This window comes from Tinamus guttatus, unplaced genomic scaffold, assembly GCF_059628265.1.
Source record: "Tinamus guttatus ecotype Peru unplaced genomic scaffold, ASM5962826v1 Tinamus_guttatus_pri_ptg000106l, whole genome shotgun sequence".
In the NCBI taxonomy this organism is placed as follows: domain Eukaryota; kingdom Metazoa; phylum Chordata; class Aves; order Tinamiformes; family Tinamidae; genus Tinamus; species Tinamus guttatus.
The window spans coordinates 1464919-1476807 of NW_028288640.1; the positions used below are offsets into that span (position 1 = coordinate 1464919).

The following is an 11889-nucleotide window of genomic DNA, read 5'->3' on the forward strand; positions in this document are numbered from 1 at the left end:
CCCGAGCCCTGGGCACGGTGCTATCCTCAGGCTGCTCAAAAGCCTCTGAGCTCTGCCCAATTCAGCCCCTTCTCAATGCACCTCACTGCCTCATCTAACCCACACTGCCTGCGCTTACCGAGGAGGCTGTGATGGGAGACAGTATCAAAGGGCTTGCTGAAGACGAGGGAGACAATATCCACTGTTCTCCCCTCATCTACCCAACCAGGCATTGCACCTCCCCATCACACCATGACGTCTGCCAACAACCTCCTTGTCTTCTTCCTCGCTTTTCTCTTTTTGCCTGGCACCATCCGCTGATTCCCTGCAGGAGCAAGACATTCCACAGCCTTGCATTGGAATGGATACACATTGCTGGAAAAGAACCATTGTTCCTTCGCAGGCCTGGCCTTGGAGGCTCTCGTCCTTTCTAGCGAGCAATGCCTGCTCTCCTGAGGATGAGCTTGTCCTCTCCTGGCACTGCTTGAGTGCAGGCATTTAGAAGGGGAGCACCTGAGTGTGGAGCAGAGCTGCGGTCCCTGCTGCCTGTGGGGAATGCTCTTTGGTTTAGTCATGTCCTACACTCCTTTTCTCTGCCACAGTTTTCTCCAAGAGAACGACCCTTGGAGGAAATAGAAGAAGAAAAAAGGTAGGAAAAAACAGAATAAAAACAAATAAAAAGAAAAAGAATTGGAATGAACACAAAGAGGAAAAAATGATAAAAATAAAGAAGAGGAAAAGAAAAAAAGAAAAGCTAAAGAAGAAAAAAAAATATAAAGAAAGGAAAAAAAGAAGAGTAGAAAAAGAGAAAAAGAAGAAGTAACAAAGAATAAAAAAACAAAAAGGATGGAAAATGGGCTGTGACATCCCAAGGGTCACATGTGAAGGGAAATCCTAGAGGGAAACTTTGCTGGCCCCCACTTCCCCCTGGGGTCCGAAATCTTAGAGCAACACACACATCTGGGGATGATTTTAGTGCTGGAGATTACTTGGAAAGAATACGACACAAAAAAGAATGATACAGGAATATACATTTAAACAACAACAAAAATAACAACACAGAAACAATAACAAGAAAAATTACAACAATATAATCAACAATAACAACAATAAAACCAACAACAATATTAACAACAATAAATGCTACTATAAAAGTGTATAAAGAAAAATCGAGATAATAAGTTATTGCTGGCGTCTGTGGGCCCAGCGCTTCCTGGCAGCAGCCAGGGTGAAGGGGAGCTTGTCCTGCAAGGGAAAAGGAGGCATCAGCAGGGCCGAGGAGCGGCTCGGGGGCTCCCGTGGAGCACAGGCTCTTTGGCGGCTGCGCGGGCCCTTTGGCAGCAGCGCTGCCGTCATTGGTGCCCTGGCAGAGGCTTGGCGTGGCCAGCGCAGCCCAGAGGCCGGCAGAGGGGCTGAGGCAGCAGGTGCCCAGGCCTTGGGCGCTCCTGCGCCCTGTGCAGCTCTGCCCCGGCGCCGCGGCCCGCCAGAGCGCCCGCACACCTGGGCCAGGCTCCCGCGCGGCTGCTCCCCAAAGGCAGCGCGGAGCAGCGCCAAGGGGCCGGGCACAGCCCCAGCTCTGCCCGTGCAGCCGGCAGCAGGGACCATACCTGGGGGCTGCAGCCGGAGCTCTCCCACTCCATGGGCTCCTCCGTGCTGCAGCCGACCAGGCCATTGTTCCCCAGCGTCTGGAAGAGAGCAGGAGACCTTGGTGGGGACAGTGTGTGGAGAGGAGGAAGGACAAGCGTGTCCAGGAGCTGTGGGTGCTGTACCTGGCTGCTGCCATAGCTTTGCCATTCCATTGGCTCAGGAGGGTCCCCTGAAGGCCCCCCATCCGCGTGTGGAGCCTGTAAGAGAGAGGGAGGCATTTTCAAGACAGATCCCAGAGCCGAAGAGATCTGGCCCCAGGGCCCCTCTTCCTGCAGCGAGAAAGCAAAAAGGGGCCAACCCCATCCCCAGCTGTCCATGTGCACCCGGCAGCAGCAGCAATACCTGGAGGGCACAGCTAGAGGTCTCCCACTCCATGGGCTCTTCATCCTGGCTGCATCCAGCCAGGCTGTGGGTTCCCAGAGCCTGGAAGACAGGGAGCTTGTGGGGACGGTCATGGTGGCAGCACTGGCTCTGTGCGCGGGGCCTCGTGTCCCCTGCGTGCGCGGGGCAGGCGGTGCACAGAGCCAGGGCGCCAGGCTCAGGCAGCAGCCCCTGAGGCCTTGGCCGCTCCTAGCCCTGGCACAGCTCTGCCCCAGCACCCAGGCCTGCCAGAGCTTCCTGCCACCTCTGCCACCAGCCCTGCGGCTGCTCTCGCAGAGCCAAGTGCCAGCCGTCCCCGCGCAGCCTCTGCCTGCACGCACCGTACCTGTACTGAGCTCTCCCAATCCATCTCTTCCACCAAATTATCCATTTTTCTTTAGCCTCGAGCAACTGCAAGAGAAAAGGAGTCATTGTCATTGGCAGCCCTGAGAGCAGGGATCTCCGTCCCAGGAGCCTCTTGGCGTCTCCATGTGCGGGAGCTGTGGGGCACAGAGCAAGCAGTGCTGGGCCTGCCCGCAGCAGCCTCTTTGCCCCTGGCACCCCCTTTGGCAGGCGGGGAGCCCAGTGCCATGTGGAGGAGAGAAAAGGGCAATGTGAGAGGTGTGAGCGCCAAGTGTCGCGCGGTGGCTTTGTGGCCTCCCCTGGGAGGCATCGCGCAGGCTGCCCTGCAGCCCCGCAGCTCCCCTGCATCTCATGGGCACCACGGGTGGCCCCTGGTGCTGCGCGGCCCTGCTGCTCACCTGGCCTTGCTGCTGCGTGGCCAGCACTGGGGCCACTGTGAGGCGCAGCCCTGGGAAGCATCCGTGTTCCCGTGGCGATAACTGCCCCTCTGGGATGTTCCACTGCTGCGTGGGGGGAGGAGGGCAGCGGCAGGGCCAGGGGGGCCGCTGTGAGGAAGGGTCTGCGTGTGCTGGACTCCCCTGGCACTGCTGAGCCTGGCGGCAGAGAGCAGTGCGTGGCCTTGGGCTTGCTGGGTGCCAAGGAGGGCTCCTCACGCAGCCCCATGGCGCTGCTGGCGGCTGCCTGCCCAGAGGCCGGGTTCCCCTTGGGGCTCTGCTTCCACCCCTGCAAGCAGTCTTGAATGCCTGCATCTTTATTCCCTGCTCCTTCCTGCCTTTACAGTCCTATTTCCTCAAGAAAGTTTTGTTTTCCATGGTGGAGACATGTTCCTTGGTAGTGCAATGAGCACAAAGGGCAGTTGTGCCCCAGGGCCAGGTGTGCATGTCCTTGTGAGTTGGTGGTGTCCTGGGAGCCCCTGGTGCTGCTGGGCTCCTTCTCTTGTCCTGCCGCGCACCTTGCAGGCTCCATGTGCTGTGGCTGAGAGCAGCCTTGGTGCGGCTCCTGCACTGCTGCTCCTGCCATGGCTTCCTAGGGCTGCAGAGGGCAGAGCAGGCACAAATGTGCCCTCAGCAGCAGCAGCAAGCATCTGTAGCTGCTCTGCCCAGCACTGCAATGGTCACTTGCTAAACGAGGTGAGTTCCTGACACTCGGGTAGGAACGGTAAAGCCAGGAGCAGATGGAGCAGGAGATCCCCCTCGCGCAGGGGAAAACCCTCCAAAAGCAAGCAGCGCAATCCCTGCCACCAAAGTGCTGGAGCCGAGAGGAGCATCTTGCTGCTGGCCAAGCTCGCTTGCTGGCATGCCACAAGGGGCTCCCACTGGACAGAGCAACCTCCATCCTGGTCACCAGATCTTAGCATCTCTCATGCCAACAGAAATGCTCTTTGCATCTCTGACATCTCAAGCTCAGAAACAATAACCCTGCTTATCTGGCATTACCTTTTTCTAAGTGAAGACCAAACTTGGCAAATATATTTTAAGTGACTGACTTTCCCAAGTATGGAAAACCTGTGCTGGGCTTGCTGAAGCCAAGGCGCCCTCTCCTTTGACTCTTTTGGTGCTGGGAGTGCGATTGCAGGCTGAGTGTTTGGCTCCGGTTTTATCCGCGGTGATGGGCCAGGGATTATAGACCAGAGGGAATTTACCCTCCTCTCCCTCTTCCTCCCCCTTCCCCAAACACAGTCTCAGAATATGGAATTGGGTTGTGTCAAACCCTGGTTGCTTTGGCTCCAGCAGCAATTCAGCGGCACCCAAAGAGTTAATTTATGGCATGAGAGTCTGGCCATGTGTGAGGAGGCCACTTGGCTCTTAGTGGAGGATCTCTAAGTTGTGCGCATGTTCCTGTGCTGCTCACGGCGGCATCGGGGAGGCCAGCGCGCAGGGCAGGAGCTGCTCCCTGGGGCAGTGCAGCCCCGCAGTGCGGGGGACAAGGACACTGCACCCTGGGCACCTGTGCAGAGCAGCGGGGTCGTTTCTCCCCTTTGGAAGCAGCTTGGGAAACAGCCAAACACAGGGGTGGAAAATGGGTTTGGTTGAACTTCCCAGCAAGTGAACAAACTCCCAAGAGCTGAGTGCCTAGCTCTAGGTTAGGGCATCAAGTGCAGCACATGCAGGTACCAGGACACGTAGCCCCTCTTCTCCCGCACACCTCAGCCCCAGCCCAGCGCGCTCCTGCCAGCAGCCCGTGTGCTCGCGGTGCGCTCCGCGAGCCGCCGTGCCGGCCTCTTGTGCGGCCTCCAGGGCCTCCGCTCCAATGAGACTCGTCTCTATTGAAGCCATGGATGAGAAGTCCCGTGTCCCTCTTCACGTGGACATCCATGGGAAGCTGTTGCTGTCCTTGGACAGCACAGGGACGTGCTGCCCTCACCAAGCAGAATCCCCACAAGGGGCTGCAGCGCCCGCTCCCCACGGCATCTGCAAGGGGCAGTGTGGGGCTGCTGGAGCAGCGCAGCAAGGTGTGCGGCCAAACGCACCTGTCTGCCAGCCAAGGCAGGCGCCCTCGTGCAGCCTCTCTCTGCACGAGCTCTGGGGCATGGCCTGGTACCAGCTGCTGCCACCACGGCCAGGCAAAGCACGGGATGCAGCTGCCACTTGTTCCTTCCCACCCATTTCACTTGTAGGGTTTTGGTGACATTCTAGAAAAAAAAAAACTTTTTTGAGGAAATTGGGCTATAAGAGCAGGAGGGAAGCAGGAAAGAAAGATCAAGACACTCAAGGCTACTCAAGGACACTCAAGGCAGGGGTGAAAGCAGAGCCCCAAGGGGAGCCCGGCCTCTGGGCAGGCAGCCGCCAGCAGCGCCATGGGGCTGCGTGAGGAGCCCTCCTTGGCCCCCAGCAAGCCCAAGGCCACGCACTGCTCTCTGCCGCCAGGCTCAGCAGTGCCAGGGGGAGTCCCGCACACGCAGACCCTTCCTCACGGCGGCCCCCCTGGCCCTGCCGCTGCCCTCCTCCCCCCACGGAGCAGTGGAACATCCCAGAGGGGCAGTTATCGCCACGGGAACACGGATGCTTCCCAGGGCTGCGCCTCACAGTGGCCCCAGTGCTGGCCACGCAGCAGCAAGGCCAGGTGAGCAGCAGGGCCGCGCAGCACCAGGGCCACCCGTGGTGCCCACAAGATGCAGGGGAGCTGCCGGGCTGCAGGGCAGCCTGCGCGATGCCTCCCAGGGGAGGCCCCAAAGCCACCGCGCGACACTTGGTGCTCATGGCTGCAAATGTAAACAATTCCTTTCCGTTGCAGACAAGGGAGAGTGAAAAAAATGGACAACTGTGAAGTTGAGGACATGGAGTGGGAGAGCTCAGTGCAGGTACTGTGTGCACAGGCAGAGGCTGCGCGGGGACGGCTGGCACTTGGCTCTGCGAGAGCAGTCGCAGGGCTGGTGGCAGAGGTGCCAGGGAGCTCTGGCAGGCCTGGGTGCTGGGGCAGAGCTGCGCCAGGGCCAGGAGCGGCCAAGGCCTCGGGGGCTGCTGCCTGAGCCTGGCGCCCTGGCTCTGTGCACCGCCTGCCCCGCGCACGCAGGGGACACGAGGCCCCGCGCACAGAGCCAGCGCTGCCACCATGATCGTCCCCACAAGCTCTCCTGCTGTTTTCCAGACTCCTGGCACCTGGAGCCTGGATGGCTGCAGCGTCGAGGAGCCCATGGAATGGGAGAGTTCGACCTGCAGCGTCCAGGTAGTGCCCCCGCTGCACGGGGAGACCTGGGGCAGGTCCTTGCCCGTTCCTGCTTTCCTGCTTCCTGCTGCAGGAAGAGGGACCCTGGGGCCAGCCTTACCTTGCTCTGGCACCTGTCCTGGAAACACTTCCTTCTCTCTCGCAGGCTCTGCACACAGATCAGGGCCCTGCATTGAATGATCCGGAGCCAATGGAGTGGCTAAGTTCTGGCAGCAGCCAGGTACCGCACCCACAGCCACTGGATGCGCTTGTGCTTCCTCCTCTCCACGCAGTGCCCCTACCAAAGTCTCCTGCTCCCTTCCAGGCTGGGGACACCAATGGCCTGGTCAGCTGCAGCACGGAGGAGCCCATGGACTGGGAGAGCTCTGGCTGCAGCCCCCAGGTATGGCCCCTGCTGCCGGCTCCACGGGCAGAGCTGGGGCTGTGCCCGGCCCCTTGGCGCTGCTCCGCGCTGCCTTTGGGGAGCAGCCGCGCGGGAGCCTGGCCCAGGTGTGCGGGCGCTCTGGCGGGCCGCGGCGCCGGGGCAGAGCTGCACAGGGCGCAGGAGCGCCCAAGGCCTGGGCACCTGCTGCCTCAGCCCCTCTGCCGGCCTCTGGGCTGCGCTGGCCACGCCAAGCCTCTGCCAGGGCACCAATGACGGCAGCGCTGCTGCCAAAGAGCCCGCGCAGCCGCCAAAGAGCCTCTGCTCCACGGGAGCCCCCGAGCCGCTCCTCGGCCCTGCTCATGCCTCCTTTTCCCTTGCAGGCCAAGCTCCCCTTCACCCTGGATGCTGCCAGGAAGCGCTGGGCTCAGGGACACCAGCAATGACTTCTTCTTTGGATTTTTCTTTATAGACTTTTATATTAGCATTTATGGTTGTTAATATTGTTGTTGGTTTTATTGTTGTTCTGATGATTGTATTGTTGTTATTTTTCTTGTTGTTGTTATTTTTTATTATATTTTTATTTTTATCGTTGTTTAAATATATATTCCTGTATCATTCTTTAAGTGTTGTGTGATGTTTCCAAGTGATCCCAGGCACAGAAATCATCCCCACTGCAGGTGTGTGTGACTAGCCCTAAGATTTCAGAACCTAGGGGCAAGCGGGTCCAGAAAAAGGTTCCTGTAGGATTTCCCTTTACACAGAGTCCTTTAGGATGCCACAGCCCATTTCCATCCTTTTTCTTTTCTTATTCTATTTCACTTCTTCTTTTTTTTTATTCTTCTTCATTTTTCTTTCCATCTTTTTCTTCTTTACCTTTTATTTCTTTTCTCTTTATTTTTATTATTTTTTCCTCTTTCTTTTTCTTTCCAATTTTTTTCATTTATTTCTTTTTCTTCTTTTTTTTTTCCTATTTTTCTTCCTCTGAGGGTGGTTCTCTGGGAGAGAACTCTAGCAGAGAAAAGGAGTGTAGGACATCACTGAACCAAAGCGCATTCCCACAGGCAGCAGGGACACTCAGGTGCTCCCCTTCTAAATGCCTGCACTCAAACAGTGCCAGGAGAGGACAAGCTCATCCTCAGGAGAGCAGGCATTGCTCTCTGGAATGGAAGAGAGCCTCCAAGGCCAGGCCTGCAAAGGAAAAATGGTTCTTTTCCAGCAATGTGTATCCATTCCAGTGCCAGGCTGTGGGATTTCTTGCACCCTTACGGAGTTGGCAATGAGTGGATGGTGCCTGGCAAAGCGGGACAAGCAAGGAAGAAGGCAAGGAGGTTGTTGGCAGATGAGCTGGAAGGCAGCACTGCCAGGCCCAGCAGGAGTCGTGCGGCACACGGGGAGCGGCTGAGTGCGCCCAACAGCCTGGCTCATTGCGGCCAATGACCACCTGCAGGGACCAGCCCTCACGCACACGCTCGCCCCAGTCCTGCTTCACTGCTTTAGCCCTCTCTTCTGCTTCTCCCAAAGAAGATGCCCTGCTTCTGCTGCATGTCAGCATGGCTCTTGCTTCAGGAAACAGACCAAAAGGGCAGCCTCAGATCCTGAAGGAACCCAATGTCCCACGGTCCTGCTGTGCAGACACTTCATGGGGCAGGGTGCACTCCAGGATGGGGAAAGGTCTCCCCAGTATGGACCCAGCAACAACCCTTGGTGTTTCAGCCCACCACAGCCCTCCTGCTTGGGCAGCCACCCCCAGCAACCTGCCCCTGCTGAGTCCTGCAAATGTCCAATGTTGGACGAGTACTGGAAATGGCCGAAGTGAGAGACCAATCCGTGACAAATGCCCTGTGGCCCCTTCACAGTCAGTCCATGCAACCAAGGACACCCAGCTCAGCAAACGTCCTTTTCCTCTCCGGACCCTCTCCAGCCCAGCCCAGCCCCTCTCCAGCTCTCCCCACCTGCCCTGCCCTCTCCCAGCCCACCCAGCAGAGCAGACCAGGCTGGGGGTGGCCCCACAGCAGTGCCCCCCGCAGGGCACTCACCCCACAGCCCCAGCCCCACTGTGGGCACAGCAGCTCCAGGGGACAGGGCTGTGTGTGTCAGCTGCCCCATCAGGCTCCAAGCTGGAACTGGCCCCAGTGGCATATGGACACAGAGGACAGTGACACTCTGTGCCTCTTGTTCCTGTATCCCAGAGCTTCCCTACCCCAGGCTGCCTGCAGCCCCCATGCCAGCCCCTCTCTCCAGCACAGCACAAGGCTCCCTGTCCTGGGGCTCTGCTGGCACCTCCTGCTGCCAGGGACACAGCAGCCAGCCCCTAGCTGACATGCAGAGAAACATATTTCTTTTCCCCATTTATTCCTCCTTCTAAGAGCACAATTGCTCCTTTTCCCCTTCCCCAGGAATATCCCTGCTCCCTGGAAAACCCTTCCCCGGGTTAATTCCTTGGTTATGGTCTGCCTGGAAGGTCCTGGAGCCTCCCCGGTGCTCCCTACAGGACCCCGAGATGCTGGTGCTGCTCTACAGAGTGAGTGGGCTGTGGTGCTCTGGGGTCACAGGGTGACTCTGCAGTTGTTGTGGTCATGGTTGGACACAGACCCAGCTGGACAGGCATCATTGTACCTGAGAACACCATATCAAGGGACTTCTACCTGTCAATGATGGTCTGAGCAACCACAGGCCATATAAAATGGCTCAGGCTGTGTTCATGTGTCCCTAGATCCAGACCATGACTTCAGGTATAAGCTATCATGGGCAGCTCTTGAAGCTCCTTTCCCTGTGCCTGCAAGGTCCCTAATGTGGTCATAGGCCACCATACGGGGGACAGTCCCACGCAGATACTACTTGGCCATTCATCACTATCAGGAGCACCCAGCACTCACAAGTGAGAATTGAATCCAGTCCTTATTTCCTAACATATTCCCCGAGGAGATCATTGCCTTGGGCCCATCAAGAGCCCCAGAAAAGCAACAAGCATCTTTCAGGCTGAACGTCATGGAGAAAATTCTTGGCACCAGCTTTGGAAGAAGAGCCCAATCCACAAGATGCACTGAAAACACACCCTTTAATTAGGGGAAGGACAGCTCTGACACAGTGATAGACACATTTAAAGAAGACCTCTGGGTCAGAAACACATGGTTAACACCTCTGGAGAAGTGGGATGAATTCAGAAACTTGTGCACAAACCGCATTATTAAAGCAAGAATGTCGAAATCACAGGAGTTGTCTGAGAGAAATTAGATATCACTTGAGTAGAAGGATGGGCAGCTTACTGCTGCTGAAATATTACCAATTGAATCATTTTTTTCAGTGCATCCCTGAGTTCCTTGTTCCTCATGCTGTAGATGAGGGGGTTCAGTGCTGGAGGCAGAACTGAGTACAGAACAGCTACAACCAGATCCAGAGCTGGGGTGGAGATGGAGGGAGGCTTCAGGTAGGCAAACACTGCTGTGCTGACAACCATACAGACCACGGCCAGGTGCGGGAGGCACATGGAAAAGGCTTTGTGCTGGCCCTGCTCTGACGGGATCCTCAGCACAGCTCTGAAGATCTGCACGTAGGACACCACAATGAAAGTGAAACACCCAAAGCCTAAAGAGACGCTAACCACAAGAAGCCCAACTTCCCTTAGGTAGGAGTCTGAGCAGGAGAGCCTGAGGATCTGAGGGATATCACAGAAGAACTGCTCCACCACATTGTCTTGGCACAGTGGTAGGGAAAATGTGTTCGCAGTGTGCAGGAGAGCATAGAGAAGATTAAATGCCCAGGCAGCTGCTGCCATTTTGACACAAGCTCTGCTGTCCATGAGGGTCCCATAGTGCAGGGGTCTGCAGATGGCAATGTAGCGGTCATAGGCCATGACGGTGAGGAGACAATACTCTGCTGACATGAAAAAGGCAAACATAAAGACCTGTGCAGCACATCCCCAGTAGGAAATGGCCCTGGTGTCCCACAGAGAATTGGCCATGGATTTGGGGACAGTGGTGGAGATGAAGCCAAGGTCGAGGAGGGAGAGGTTGAGGAGGAAGAAGTACATGGGGGTGTGGAGGCGGTGGTCGCAGGCTACGGCTGTGATGATGAGGCCGTTGGCCAGCAGGGCAGCCAGGTAGATGGCCAGGAAGAGCGAGAAGTGCAAGAGCTGCAGCTCCCGCGTGTTCGTGAATGGCAGGAGGAGGAACTCGTTGAGGGAGCTGCTGTTGGACATTTTGCTCCCTCGTGTCATTGGGGACTGTCCAAAAAAGAGAAGACATTGAGAAGTTAGGATTAACTTTTCAAGGAAAAAAAAAAAACTCTCTAGTTGCTCATTTTTCATACATCTTCCCCCCACACACTCTCACACTGCCTCTGTCTTTATTGTGAGGATCTTGTTTTCAGTACTTTGCTTGAGTTCTGCTTTGCACTGGCTGAGTGTGCTGCAAGGAGCAGGGACCTCAGCCCCTGGACTCCAGGGAGTCTGCCCTGCTGTACAGCACTGGGAATCAGGGAAGAGTGGTGATGAGCTTGACCATTCACCATTTCTGTCAGGTGAAATCCAATCAAGATGTCAACGGGCCCTTCAGCATCTTCCCTCCCAAATGCAAAGATGGTGGTTTGAGTAACAGAGTTTTATGGAATTGTTCAATATTTTTTATTTGATTGGAGCTGTGCTTGTCACCCCTGGGGAGTGTTCCTCAAATTAGACCTCCTCAAATTAGACCTCCTTGGTATTTCTGCTCTGGAGAGGAAACCATCCACTGTTGCTATGTGCAGATTGGGGATATCTCATTTGTCTCTTAGTGTATTTCCCAGCTGTTCGATGCTGGAGGATGATCACACTCCTGTGCTGCCCTAACTGGAGACCAGACCCTGCAGAGGGCAGAGGTCCCCTTTCACAAAACAGTTTTTCAGGTTCTCACCCTTTCTCTATTCACTTAAATGAAGTCTCTACACTGTTCTTCTAGCCAAAACCAACAGATTCTCCCCACCACCTCCATGCCCTCAGCATCTCTGCAGCTTCCTCACAGGCCTCTCATAAAGCAGAGCCTTTCTAGAGAGCAGGGGGCCGCCTGGCAGGAAAGCACAGGGATACAGCCAAAGGGCCACTAGCAGTGACATGGGCTCTCCTTAAGGACCTATTTCCCAGCCCTGTGCACTGCATTTCATGGAGCTGCACAGGACAGAAGGGGGATGGAAAAGCTCCTTCCCTGCAGACCCCTCTGTTCCACAGCTTGCAACATCAGTGCCTGAACTGCAGCTGAAAACACCCAACCCCAGAAAGCTGAGAGCAGGAACAGGAGCATCCTGGACAGGAGGGGAAACAAGGAGCTAGACCATGACGCTGCTACCAAGGCAGGCAAGGAGAGGCACAGAGAGACATCCTGGAAAGCCTTCACCGTACGCAGCTGGGCATGTCACCTTGCAGAGGGTGATATTACAGAGCAGTGACTCTGAGCCCCTTGGTGGGGCAGCAGGAAATGGGCCCGTGGCAGGAGAGATGCCCCTGGATATGGATGGATGTCTGGCTGCAGAGGAGGCAG

General features: G+C 56.3%; 1 protein-coding gene across 1 annotated transcript; it reads right to left on the reverse strand.

Annotated features, from left to right (window-relative positions):
* Positions 1-9641: 9641 nt before the first annotated feature.
* Positions 9642-10577, reverse strand: LOC148595400 (olfactory receptor 14A16-like). The gene has a single exon (XM_088520941.1). It carries the CDS (start codon positions 10575-10577, stop codon positions 9642-9644), a length of 936 nt encoding a protein of 311 aa, XP_088377067.1.
* Between the last annotated feature and the right edge of the window lie 1312 nt (positions 10578-11889).